The 14,279-nt window shown below is 41.2% G+C and overlaps 1 protein-coding gene across 2 annotated transcripts in view; it reads left to right on the top strand.

Annotated features, from left to right (window-relative positions):
* Nucleotides 1-14,279, top strand: part of LOC138673069 (amine oxidase [flavin-containing] B-like) — a 160,905-nt gene that overhangs the window by 118,373 nt on the left and 28,253 nt on the right. For both annotated transcript variants that reach the window (XM_069761650.1, XM_069761651.1), the window contains one exon: nucleotides 3,082-3,193. In XM_069761650.1, coding sequence (XP_069617751.1) covers nucleotides 3,082-3,193 — 112 coding nt within the window. The remainder of the gene's footprint in view (nucleotides 1-3,081; nucleotides 3,194-14,279) is intronic.

Below are 14,279 nucleotides of genomic sequence, written 5' to 3' on the forward strand. Positions count from 1 at the left end.
ACCCGAAAACCCCGCCCCTATGGCTGAAGATTGTTCCCTCCAAATGCAGGTGACAGAGTCCCTTTAAGCAATAATGCTGATCAAAATTCACATATTCAATGTTCAAATATACCTTAGCACGCTTAGGTTGCTAGTTCATTTGTTTGCATGATAATGAAGAGTTAAAGCATCCTGAATATGTTCACATTTGTCTCATTTTGTCAGCAAGTGATGGTCAGTTTTGTTTTTTTCTGCTAGCATGCATTTGAGAGTACTGCCTGCCTCTATAAATATTTGGCTGAGGGCTACTTCCCTCTATGAAAAACTGTTTCTCACTAATAGCTGGATCTATGTCCTATTTTATTGTTATATTGCAGGCTTTGGGCTGGAAGAGCTCAGTTTAACCCCTTTCCGACATTGGGTGCAATAGTCCACTAATGCCAGACTCCCTCCATTTGATGTGGGCTCTCGCGTTGAGCCCACATCTTTAATGAGACATGTCAGCTGTTTTGAACAGGTGACATGTGCCTCTAAAGGCCGCAGGTGGAATTCCGATCCACCTGAGGCTGTTAACTAGTGAAATGCCTCTGTCAATCTCTGACAGCGGCATTTAACATGCACTTCCGGCAAGTGTGCTGGAAATCCCGCCCATCAGTGACCCCGTCACGTGATTGCGGGTCACCGATGGGTTGGCATGACATCAGAGGTCTCCAGCAGACCTTTGTGGTTGCCACTGCCGGATTGCTATGTGAACAATTCTGCTACATACAGGCAATCTGATCATCACCTGTGTGTTGAAGAGCCGATCGTATCACGGCAGCTTCTAGTCTCCCATGGAGACTATTGAAGCATGCCAAAAGTAAAAAAAAGTTTTAAAATATAAAAAAAATTAAACAATATAAAAGTTCAAATCATCCCCCTCTTACCCCATTCAAAATAAAACAATAAAAAGAAATCAAACATACACATATTTGGTATCACTGTGTTCAGGATCGCCCAATCTATCAAAATAAAAAAATAATTAACCTGATCGTTAAACGGCGTAAGGAGAAAAAAGTCTAAATGCCAGAATTAGGTTTTTTTGGTGGCTGCAACATTGCAATAAAATGTCATAACAGGTGATCAAAAGATCGAATCTGCACCTAATTGGTATAATTAAAAACACTAGTTTGGCATGCAAAAAATAAGCCCTTGCTCAACTCAAGATCACGAAAACTGGAAACGTAACAGGTATTGGAAAATGGCGCATTTAAAAAAAAAAAAAAAATCAGAATTTTTTTTCACTGCTTAAATAAAAAAGAACTTTTTATAATTTAGGGAACATGCTAAAAAAGAAACCCAAATAACAACTGTGGAATTGCACATTTTTTGCAATTTCACAGCACTTGAAATTTGTTTCTTGTTTTTGAGTACACAACGTGGTAAAACCAATGGTGTCGTTTAAAAGTGCAACTCGTTTCACAAAAAGCAAGCAAGGGAGAAAAAAAATGAAAATGCAAATCCAAAAGTATCTCTGATCATTAAGGGATTAAATTTGATAGTACAGGTTCCCATCTACAAAATATGCCTTGTCATGAGAGATGGGCACACAACAACTGATAAATTAATGTGCAAAGAACCTTCATTCTACAAATCTTGTCTATAGAGATGAGCAAATCTTTCATTTACCAAAGTTTTCTTGGCAACTCAGTTCGTGGAAAATACATTTTCCACAGATCAAAAGGACTCTAAAACCTCTAATAGTCATAAAAATTGTGTATGACACCATCTGCTTTTGCTGTGCTGTCATACAGTATATGTACAGTTTCTTCAGTATTTTATGGAATTCTCTCCCTATTTTATGGCTAAGCTGTCAGCTGTGATGTCCTCTCATGATCAAGATTAACCACAATACGGCTGCTGTATTTCCTGCTTTGCTTTTTTACAGGCTATAATAGTAGCTCCCACCAGAGTTCATGTGATGCTTCTCTGGCTGATGCAATCTTCTGCAATGTGTACAATGGCAGTGACCAACTTTAGGCAATTCAATCAAAGCAAATTGAAAACTGTTCACTAGGGTTGAGTGACTTTTACTTTTATAGGATCGGGTCGGGTTTCACGAAACCCGACTTTTTCAAAAGTCGGGTCGAGTGAAATCGGCCGATCCTATAAAAAAGTCGGGGTTGGGGTCGGCCGAAACTCGAAACCCAATGCAGTGCATTGGGTTTCCAATGGTTCCCAGGGTCTGAAGGAGAGGAAACTCTCCTTCAGGCCCTGCTATCCATATTTAAGTGTAAAATAAAGAATTAAAATAAAAAATATCGCTATACTCACCCTCGGACGCGCCCTGGTACTAACCGGGAACCTTCCTTCCTTCGAATCAGCGCTTGCAGGACCTTGCGGTGACGTCGCTGCTTGTGATTGGTTGCGCGACCGCCCATGTGACCGCTCGCGCGACCAATCACAAGCCGCGACGTCACCGCAAGGTCCTGCAAGCGCTGATTCTTAGGATGGAAGGCTGCCGGAATGAAGCAGGGCGCGTCCGAGGGTGAGTATATTCCTATTAGGTATATACTCACCCTCAGACGCGCCCTGCTATTTTTTATTTTAATTCTTTATTTTACACTTAAATATGGATTCCGATACCGATTTCCGATATTGCAAACATATCGGAACTCGGGATCGGAATTCCGATACCAGATTCAGAAGATCGCCGACTTCATGGCCGACCCCACACAGGGGTCGGGTTTCATGAAACCCGACTTTGCCAAAAGTCGGCGACTTCTGAAAATGGCCGACCCGTTTCGCTCAACCCTACTGTTCACATTTGCTGTTTTCAGCAAATTAAGAAAAATTAGAAACAAATTTGATTTGTTCAAATCAATTTGCTCATCTATAATAGTATATGTAACAGTAACGCAGTTCAAAATTCACACATTTAATGCTGATATAAATCTTATAGCACTCAGTGTGCTGCTGTACGTGTTTGTATATAATTGCAATTATAGCAGCTTGCACCAGTTCAAATGTGGTTCATTTTACATATATATAAGCAACTACTCATTCTAATAAAATTGTGGATATGAACTTTATATATACAGTATATGTCATATGTTCCCACAGTGTCATTCGAAAACCTGTTGGAAACCTTTACTTTGCTGGTACAGAGACGGCTACAGTGTGGAGTGGATACATGGAAGGTGCTATAGAAGCTGGAGAAAGGGCAGCCAGAGAGGTGAAGTAAAATTGCATGTTTGCATGTAAATAGTGAAAGGGATATTGTGAAGCAGCTCCTGTGTTGTGCAGATCAAAGAGAACCTCAGAGATTTGTCATTAATGTCAAAATCCCCAAGAACTCATTTAACTATCTTTATCAATGTATTGTATTGAAATTTATATCTCGTCAAGAACATAATTTCTGTAAGCTTTTTACACTTCTACTTTGTGCTATCTTGTCGAAATTGCTAAAAGGCAAAAATACCTTTGTTGTAATTTGGAAAGTACAGAATTGTCATTTGAAATTCCAAGCTTCCAATGAAATGTCAACAAAGCAATAACTGGTAATAAATATACCTCATTCCTTAAATCAGCACTCCAGCAAAAACAAAAATATTTCTTTTGCATATATATTGCATCATAAATTAAAAATCTGGCCCATAATCTCTTCTTTAGACGATGGCAAGCAAAAGGGTAACAATGTTGCTGCAGAAACCTCTTGCTGCAGATCCACTCCACATTCCTTGTGGCTCCACTCTGCTTAGCTTCTGCTGCTGCAGAAACCTCTTGCTGCAGCTCCTCTCCACATTCCTTGTGGTTCCGCTCTGCTTAGCTTCTGCTGCTGCAGTAATCTCTTGCTGCAGCTCCTCTCCACTTTCCTTGTGGCTCCGCTCTGCTTAGCTTCTGCAGAAATCTGTTGCTGCAGCTCCTCTCCGCATTCCTTGTGGTTCTGCTCTGCTTAGCTTTTCTTGCTATGTTATCTCTTGCTGCTCTTCCGCTACTATTTGCAGCCTTGCACTTCTCTTCCTGTGTGAACAGGTCCCAACCTGTTCCTTCATTCTCCTTTACTTCTGGCTTGTTTCTGTACGTGCATCTCCTGTGTGAACAGGTCTCAATCTGTTCCTTCATACTTCATTCCTTTCTGCTTGATTTCTTACCTGCACCTCCAGTGTGAACAGGTCCCTACCTGTTTCTTCATTCTACATATCCATACCTGCACCTCCTGTGTGAATAGGTCCCTACCTGTTCCTTCATACACCAACCAGTCCTGTGCTCCTGCCGTCCCTGCCAGTCCTGTGTTCCGGCCAGCCTTGTGTTCCCTGCCGTCCCTGCCAGTCCTGTGTTCCTGCCAGCCCTGTGTTCCCTGCCATGCCTGCCAGCCCTGTGTTCTCTGCTGTGCCTGCCAGCCCTGTGTTCTCTGCTGTGCCTGCCAGCCCTGTGCTCTCTGCTGTGCCTGCCAGCCATGTGTTCTCTGCCGTGTCTCTGCCAGCCCTGTGTCTCAGCCGTGCCAGCCTACTCGTCTGAGTTTCAGCCGTGCTCTTCTGCCAGTCCTGCCTGATACCCGCACCTGTCCTAGTGTTCCTGTTCTCCAAGTGGGATCAGCAGCCACAGACAGACACTGCCCTGGAGTAGCACCTGGCAGCTGCCTGCTGCACAAGCCTGACCTCACCATCAGAGGCTCCAATGAAAACCCAGGCAGCTGTCATAGTCACGCCTCTTCCAGGGTAGTCTGGTTTGTGGCACAGTGAGGCCACAAACCCCCCGAGCTCACGCCCACCAGTCAGGGCGTGAGCGTGACAATAGATATGCACAAAGCATAAGCACAAACCTCTAAATTAATGTGCTTTAATAATAGCCTAAGCTGCTCTTTATAGGCTTTTTTGGGGGGGAGAAGGGGGTAGAGGAATGTGAGATGGGGTGGAATCTAGAGTGCTTCTTTTATGATATGATCTATTAAGGTATACAGTGGTTTGCGAAAGTATTCAACTTTTTACTTATTTTGTCACAAGTTGCGTTTAAATTTTATTAATCCAATTTGTGTGTGATGAATCAGCACTAAATAGTCTAAGTTGGTGAAGTGAAATGGGAAAAATATAGGCAGAAATTAAATTTATGAGATCAAATAACTAAAAATTGGCATATGCATATGTATTCACCTGTTTTGCTATGAAGCCCTTAAAAATTTCTGGTGCAAGCAATTAATAATTCAAAATGCTTACTGAAAGGAAGCTCACCTGTGTGCAATCTAAGTGTCATATTATCTGTCAGTATATGTACAACTTTTATGAGAGGCTACAGAGGCTGCAAGACCATTAAGCAAGAGTTATCACTAACCAAACAACACCATGAAGACCAAGGAGATCTCTAAACAAGTCAGAGAAAAAGTTGTTAAGAAGTACAAATAAAAAATATCCCAATCACTGACAATCCCACAGAGCACCATCAAACCCATTATCATCAAATGAAAAAAAACATGATACCACAGCGCATCACTCCAAGAACACCATCCCCACAGTGAAACATAGTGGTAGCAGTATCATGCGGTGGGGATGTTTTACAAGAGCAGGAAAAATGGTCCTAGTTGAGGGGAAGATGGATGGTGCGAAATACAGGGATATTCTTGAGCTAATCCTGTTTGTCTATATTCCAGCAAGAGAATGACCCAAAGCATACTGCTAAAGCAACACTGGAGTAGCTTAAAGGGAAACATGTAAATATTTTGGAGTGTCCTACTTAAAGCTTAGAGTTTGTAGTCAGACTTGAAGATTGCTGTTCATCACAGGAAATCACTTAACTTGAAGGAGCTGGAATAGTTTTGCCTTGAGGAATGGGCAAAAATTCCAGTAGCAAAATTTAGAAAGCTCATAGAGACTTATCCAAAGTGACTTGAAACTGTCACTAAAGGTGGCTCTGCAAAGTACTGACTTTAGGGGGAGTGAATAGTTATTAGTGATGAGTGAATAGTGAAATATTTAGATTCCAGAAAATTGGCAACAATAATTTCTAATATACAGTACGTGTATTCGTACTTAATAATGAATCCAATGCAAGTCAAAGGGAAAGGCATGAGAAAAAATCTGAAATGGATGGGAAAGAGCAAAAACTAAATGGGAACAGCATGGAGAAGATGCCTGCATGCCTTTCTGGTTCACATATGGTATCTGGGAATCATGTTGTCAGACTATTGTGCTGGTTTTATGGATTTTTACAAAGACCTACCCAGCCAAACCAAAATAAAATTTTAAAGTGAAATATGCTAAGAAACGTTATTTCCTTCATAATTACATGTACAGTACAGACCAAAAGTTTGGACACACCTTCTCATTTAAAGATTTTTCTGTATTTTCATGACTATGAAAATTGTAAATTCACACTGAAGGCATCAAAACTATGAATTAACACATGTGGAATTATATACTTAGCAAAAAAGTGTAAAACAACTGAAATTATGTCTTATAGTCTATGTTCTTCAAAGCAGCCATTTTTTGCTTTGATCACTGCTTTGCACGCTCTTGGCATTCTTGTTATGAATAGGTAATTCAGAACCACAATGGACCTTGAAGTTTAGAGCACACAAAGTGACCTGACAATAACCAAAAAACATAGGACGAGCTCTGAGACGTGGGAACTCTGCTGACCGCAATCCCTAATCCTATCACACCACACTAGAGGTAGCCGTGGATTGCGCCTAACGCTCCCTATGCAACTCGGCACAGCCTGAGAAACTAACTAGCCCTGAAGATAGAAAAATAAGCCTACCTTGCCTCAGAGAAATTCCCCAAAGGAAAATGCAGCCCCCCACATATAATGACTGTGAGTTAAGATGAAAATACAAACACAGAGATGAAATAGATTTAGCAAAGTGAGGCCCGACTTACTGAACAGACCGAGGATAGGAAAGATAGCTTTGCGGTCAGCACAAAAAACCTACAAACAACCACGCAGAGGGGCAAAAAGACCCTCCGCACCGACTAACGGTACGGAGGTGCTCCCTCTGCGTCTCAGAGCTTCCAGCAAGCAAGAAAAACCAATATAGCAAGCTAGACAGAAAATATAGCAAACAAAAGTAACACAAGCAGAACTTAGCTTATGCTGGCAAACAGGCCACAGGAACGATCCAGGAGGAAGCAAGACCAATACTAGAACATTGACTGGAGGCCAGGATCAAAGCACTAGGTGGAGTTAAATAGAGCAGCACCTAACGACTTAACCTCATCACCTGAGGAAGGAAACTCAGAAGCCGCAGTACCACTCACATCCACCAACGGAAGCCCATAGACAGAATCAGCCGAAGTACCACTTGTGACCACAGGAGGGAGCTCGACCACAGAATTCACAACACATTCTCTTGATGAGCTTCAAGAGGTAGTCACCGGGAATGGTTTTTACTTCACAGGTGTGCCCTGTCAGGTTTAATAAGTGGGAGTTTTTACCTTATAAATGGGGTTGGGACCATCAGTTGTGTTGTGCAGAAGTCTGGTGGATACACAGCTGATAGTCCTACTGAATAGATTGTTAGAATTTGTATTATGGCAAGAAAAAAGCAACTAAGTAAAGAAAAACGAGTGGCCATCATTACTTTAAGAAATGGAGGTCAGTCCGTCCGAAAAATTGGGAAAACTTTGAAAGTGTCCCCAAGTGCAGGGGCAAAAACCATCAAGCACTACAGAGAAACTGGCTCACATGAGGACCGCCCCAGGAAAGGAAGACCAAGAGTCACCTCTGCTTCTGAGGATAAGTTTATCCAAGTCACCAGCCTCAGAAATTGCAGGTTAACAGCAGCTCATATTAGAGACCAGGTCAATGCCACACAGAGTTCTAGCAGCAGACACATCTCTACAACAACTGTTAAGAGGAGACTTTGTGTAGCAGGCCTTCATGGTAAAATAGCTGCTAGGAAACCACTGCTAAGGACAAGCAACACGCAGAAGAGACTTGTTTGGGGTAAAGAACACAAGGAATGGACATTAGACCAGTGGAAATCTGTGCTTTGGTCTGATGAGTCCAAATTTGAGATCTTTGGTTCCAACCAACGTGTCTTTGTGCGACGCAGAAAAGGTGATCGGATGGATTCAACATGCCTGGTTCCCACCGTGAAGCATGGACGAGGTGTGATGGTGTGGGGGTGCTTTGCTGGTGATGCTGTTGTGGATTTATTCAAAATTGAAGGCATACTGAACCAACATGGCTACCACAGCATCTTGCAGCGGCAAGCTATTCCATCCGGTTTGCGTATAGTTGGACCATCATTTATTTTTCAACAGGACAATGAGCCCAAACACACACCCAGGCTGTGCAAAGGCTATTTGACCAAGAAGGAGTCCAGAGTCATCAGACCTGAACCCAATCAAGATGGTTTGGGGTGAGCTGGACCGCAGAGTGAAGGCAAAAGGGCCAACAAGTGCTAAGCATCTCTAAGAACTCCTTCAAGATTGTTGGAAGACCATTCCCGGTGACTACCTCTTGAAGCTCATCAAGAGAATGCCAAGAGTGTGCAAAGCAGTCATCACAGCAAAAGGTGGTTACTTTGAAGAACCTAGAATATAAGACATATTTTCAGTTGTTTCATACTTTTTTGTTAAGTATATAATTCCACATGTGTTAATTCATACTTTTGATGCCCTCAGTGTGAATGTACAATTTTCATAGTCATGAAAATACAGAAAAATCTTTAAATGAGAAGGTGTGTCCAAACTTTTGATCTGTACTGTATATGACACAACATTTTAAAAAAATATATACCTCACCTTTAGAATATGTTCACACGGAGCATTTTGGCTTTACTTTTTACTTTAACATTTGTGAGGGCTCTCACTCCTACATTTGGTAGGTCTTTCATGCAAATTAGTTAGCAAGATAGTGAAATACATATTCCCCATCCCTTTAGAATGCTATTTCAAACATGCCTATTTGAATTTTGCAACCCTTGCTGATAATTAACCCCTTAAACCCCAAGGGTGGTTTGCATGTTAATGACTGGGCCAATTTTTACAATTCTGACCACTGTCCCTTTATGAGGTTATAACTCTTTAACTCTTTCATGGATCCCGGTGATTCTGACACTGTTTTCTCGTGACATATTGTACTTCATGTTAGTGGTAAAATTTCCTTTACATTACTTGTGCTTATTTGTTAAAAAAAATGGAAATTTCGCGAAAATGTTGAAAATTTCACAATTTTCCAACTTTGAATTTTCATGCCCTTAAATCACAGATATGTCACACATACGTCATATGTCATACATACAACACTTAATAAGTAACATTTCCCACATGTCTAATTTACAGCAGCACAATTTTTGAACCAAAATTCTTTTTGTTAGGGAGTTATAGGGGTTTAAAGTTGACCAGCAATTTCTCATTTTTACAGTACAACACCATTTTTTTTAGGGACCACATCACAATTGAAGTCACTTTGAGGGGTCTACATGATAGAAAATACCCAAGTGTGACACCATTATAAAAACTGCACTCCTCAAGGTGCTCAAAACCACATTCAAGAAGTTTATTAACCCTTCAGGTGTTTCACAGGAATTTTTGGAATGTTTAAAAAAAAGGAACATTTTACTTTTTTTTATTTTTTTATTTCAGATCCAATTTGTTTTATTTTAGCAAGGGTAACAGGAGAAATTGGACTCCAAAACTTGTTGTACAATTTGTCCTGAGTATGCCGATACCCCATATGAGGGGGTAAGCCACTGTTTGGGCGCATAGCAGAGCTCGGAAGGGAAGGAGTGCCATTTGACTTTTCAATGCAAAATTGGCTGGAATTGAGATAGGACACCATGTCTCGTTTGGAGAACCCGTGATGTGCCTAAACAGTGGAAACCCCCTAAAGTGACACCATTTTGGAAAGTAGACCCCCGAAGGAACTTATCTAGATGTGTGGTGAGCACTTTGAACCCCCAAGTGCTTCACAGAAGTTTATAATGTACAGCCGTAAAAATAAAAAATCTTATTTTCTTCACAAAAATGATTTTTTGCCCCCAATTTTTATTTTCAAAAGGGTAGCAGGAGAAATTGGACCCCAAAAGTTGTATTGCAATTTGTACTGAGTACGTTGGTACCCCATATGTGGGGATAAACCACTGTTTGGGTGCATGGCAGAGCTCGGAAGGAAAGGAGCGCCATTTGACTTTTCAATGCAAAATTGGCTGGAATTGAGTTAGGACGCCATATCTCGTTTAGAGAGCCCCTGATGTGCCTAAACAGTGGAAACCCCCCAAAGTGACAGAATTTTGGAAAGTAGACCCCCTAAGGAACTTTATCAATACACTCTTAAATCACTTAAATTTAATAGATCACATGAATTGATGAGGCAATAAATTCCCCTACTAGACATAAGATAACACCACAACCCCAAAAATATAAATTAAAGGGGAAAGAGGATACATTGCAAAAAATTATAAACATATAAATTTTATTGCAGAATACTTAAAAGCAATTAAAACTCCAAGCATGGGAACACAAACCAAGTGATATGTTAATGATGATATGAATATACACTCCTGTATAAGGTCAACATCACAGACAAAAAAACCTTTTTGAAGGAGGATATTTAAATAAAAATGTGTAGGAATTACATAACATATCCTACCTAAAAAAATCAATAAATAGTTCAGCAGCTTTCAGATATAAAGTGTATGTGCATAAATTTAATTTGAAGAATTTTATCTAAATTACTATATTACTGAACGAAAAAAAATTTTTGTGCAAAAAACTTTTTTGTGCAAAATAAATGTGTCTGCTTGATGCATCAAGATCAAAATTCAACAATAGTTCCACAGCTCTTCAATATTATATTCATGTGCATATATAAAAGCTATAAATCATATTGCCGAAATTGAAAGAGAGCATCCAAAACAAAAAAGCAAGTCTCTTGAATACAAGTGAATATACTTACAAATGCTGATGTGCCTATAAGATGAAGATAACGCATCACCACCCTGGATGACGCTGTTTCGCTAAAGTGAAGTTTAGAACGTAGAGCCTTGAAAATAAAAAATCATATTTTTTCCACAAAAATTATTTTTCAGCAACAATTTTTTTATTTTCACAAGTGTAAAAGGAGAAATTGGACCCCAAAAGTTGTTGTCCAATTTGTCCTGAGTACGCTGATACCCCATATGTGGGGGTAAACCACTGTTTGGGTGCACGGCAGAGCTCGGAAGAGAAGGAGCACTGTTACTTTTTCAACACAGAATTAGAAAAAATTGAGATTGAACATCATGTTGCATTTGCAGAGTCCCTGGTGTGCCTAAACAGTGGAAACCTCCCAATTCTAACTCCAACCCTAACCCCAACACACCCCTAACCCTAATCCCAACCCTAACCACACCCCTAACTCCAACACACCCCTAACCCTAATCCCAACCCTAACCACACCCCTAACCCAAAAAGCACACCCCTAAACCTAATCTCAACCCCAACACACCCCCAATCCCAACACACTCCTTACCCTAATCCCAACCCTAACCATACCCCTAACCCTGACACACCCCTAACCCAACCGTAAATGTAATCCAAACCCTAACCCAAACTCTAGCCCCAACCCCAACTTTAGCCCCAACTCTAATTTTATCCCCAACCCTAACACTAACTTTAGCCCCACCCCTAACTTTAGCTTCAACCCTAACTCTAACCCTAATGGAAAAATGGAAATAAATACATTTTCTTAATTTTATTATTTTTCTCTAATTAAGGCGGTGATAAAGGGGGGTTTGATTTACTATTTATAGTGGCGTTTTTTAGTGGGTTTTCATGTTTGGCAGCTGTCACACACTAAAAGACGCTTTTTATTGCAAAAAATATTTTTTGCTTTACCACGTTCTGAGAGCTATAATTTTACCATATTTTGGTTTACAGAGTCAAGTTGACCTTTTTATTGGTACCATTTTCGGGCACATGACATTTTCTGATCGCTTTCTATTCTGATTTTTGTCAAGCAGAATGGACAAAAGCCAGCAATTCGTGAATTTTTTTTGGGGGGGCCTTTTAACCGTTCCATGTTTGGTAAAATTGATTAAGCAGTTGTGACGCCCAGGAGACCGGGATACCCAGCACCGGACCAATGGAGTCTGTCTCTTGAGGGGGATGTCACGGGTGGCTTGACCCGGTGCTGTGGCCTCAGGCAATGCACAGTGTAAGGGGTATCATGAGGAGACAGGCACTTACTTGATCAGCAGCAGGTTCTCCCAGCGGTGACGATCTCGATCCTGGATAGATGGCTATTGTCCAAATGAAAGACTGAGGCACTGAAACGTTTAACCAGTTTACTTTAACATAAAAGGATTTACAACCAGTCCTGTCACCGGAGTCTGTATGGGAACTCTGAGTTACTTTGACCCTGCCGGGGTCTTCGCCTCTTATTGTGCGCAATTTCTGTGTGGCCCTGCTTCTGTATGTGAACTGGCTGCCGGCCCAATCTGTCCCCTCTGTCCCTCTCACTATCAGCTCCTTGGCCCAACTGCCATTTCTTCTCTCAGACCAGAATGGATCAAGGGGAGTCTCTGGAGCTCCCCCTTCTGGCCGGAGGTGGTAGTGCAGTCTTGCTATTTTAGTATTTGTACTTACTGTCAGTAACTATTTTTGTGGCAAATACCCCTAGGGGTGCCACATTCCCCCTTAGTTAAGAACAGTACTCCGGGACTGTGGGACAATAACATTTTGAAATAACAATTAATATGTACAGAGTCTTAAAAATGAAAAGTTACAAAAACCACTCAAGGAAACAAAAATAGAGTTCTGTAAAAAGTCACTTCAAATAGCGTCCATTAATACAGTTCTATCCTTGAAGGTATTAGGAACGGCACTGTACTTAGTGTCCAGGAATTTAGTTCCATTTTTCCAACGGAGTTATCAATATAAAGTCTAAAGAAAGTTCAAAAAGAGCAAAAAGCAAAGTTCAAAAAGCAGTCTTTCCGGAGCTTTGATTTAGTGCCTCCGGGCTGATAAAAAGTTCAAGAATATGCACTAAGTTCATACAGACAAGTCTCTGTAGGCACTAGGCTTAAACGTTGCAGACTGATAGCAATGACTATACTACATTTTCTGTTTAACTATATACGGCATAACATATATACAATTCACATTATGAGCTTTATAGTTGGTAATCTGCATACCTGGCCGGTAATTGACCCTGGGTACTACGCTGTGATCTACGTAATAGCGGTGTCTCTTCATGTGGTGTACTACTGTCTACTGCGGATGTAGTATCTGCCCGCTCTGCTAAAGATAATTCCACGACTATGGAGTTGGCAAGTCCACCGTGAATGGGATTACTCTGACCAGGAATCTGTTCTTCCTGGCCTGGAACCTCCTGTAGTACGGGGTCAGCCTCTTCCTGTCTTGGGACTTCTGTTATTGGGTTCGGTGTTGGGTAAAAGGCCACCATGGGAACCACTACTGCACCATGGTATGTTAGTAGGGTTTTGGGAAAGTCTCCTATACAGGTGTGATACACTTCCTCTTCTTTTTCCTTTACTGGTTGAACCTGTATGGGTTGAATAACTTCTGGTTCTGGCTGGACAACGTCTGGCTCTTTCAATGCTTCCGGACATAATTTAAGATTGTCTCTTGACACTAGTACAGATGTTAAGCCTCCGTTTTTGCTAATGAGACACATTTTAGGATTATCCACTCTTGTTGGTAAAACTGTGTAGGGTACGGCTTCCCACTGATTGTCCAGTTTATTGGTTCGACGATTTCGCTTGAGCACTTGGTCACCCGGTCTTAATGGGGTCGCTAGAGCATTCTGGTTGAAAGTTCGCTCTTGTCTTTCTCTAGTTTGCTGAAGGCTTCTTTCCACACTCTCTTGCACTTGGCGATACTGCTTTTGCCGTATGATATCCCAATTGGAGTCTTGAACTTCTGCGTCTGGTTTCAGAATTCCCATTTCTAGATCGATTGGTAATTGGCCGGGTCTTGCACGCATAAGGTAAGCTGGGGTGCAGTTGGTGGAGCTCACCGGGACATGATTATACAGATCCACCAAGTCAGGCAATTTCTCTGGCCATTGATTCCTTTCTGTCTCAGGTAAAGTCTTTAGTAGGTCTATTACAATATGGTTCATCTTCTCGCATAAGCCGTTTGTTTGTGGATGATAGGCCGTCGTCCGGATCTTTTTGCAACCATACATATTACAGAATTCTCTGAAGATCTCTGATTCAAAAGCTGTACCTTGGTCGGTGAGAACCTGTTCCGGATATCCATGGGGTCTACAAAAGTACGTTTGGAACGCTTTGGCTGCTGTTTTTGCTGTCAGATCTTTTACGGGTACTACTACCAAGAAACGTGAATAATGGTCCACGATGGTCAAGGCATAGA

Source organism: Ranitomeya imitator, chromosome 3 (assembly GCF_032444005.1).
Source record: "Ranitomeya imitator isolate aRanImi1 chromosome 3, aRanImi1.pri, whole genome shotgun sequence".
Lineage (NCBI taxonomy): Eukaryota > Metazoa > Chordata > Amphibia > Anura > Dendrobatidae > Ranitomeya > Ranitomeya imitator.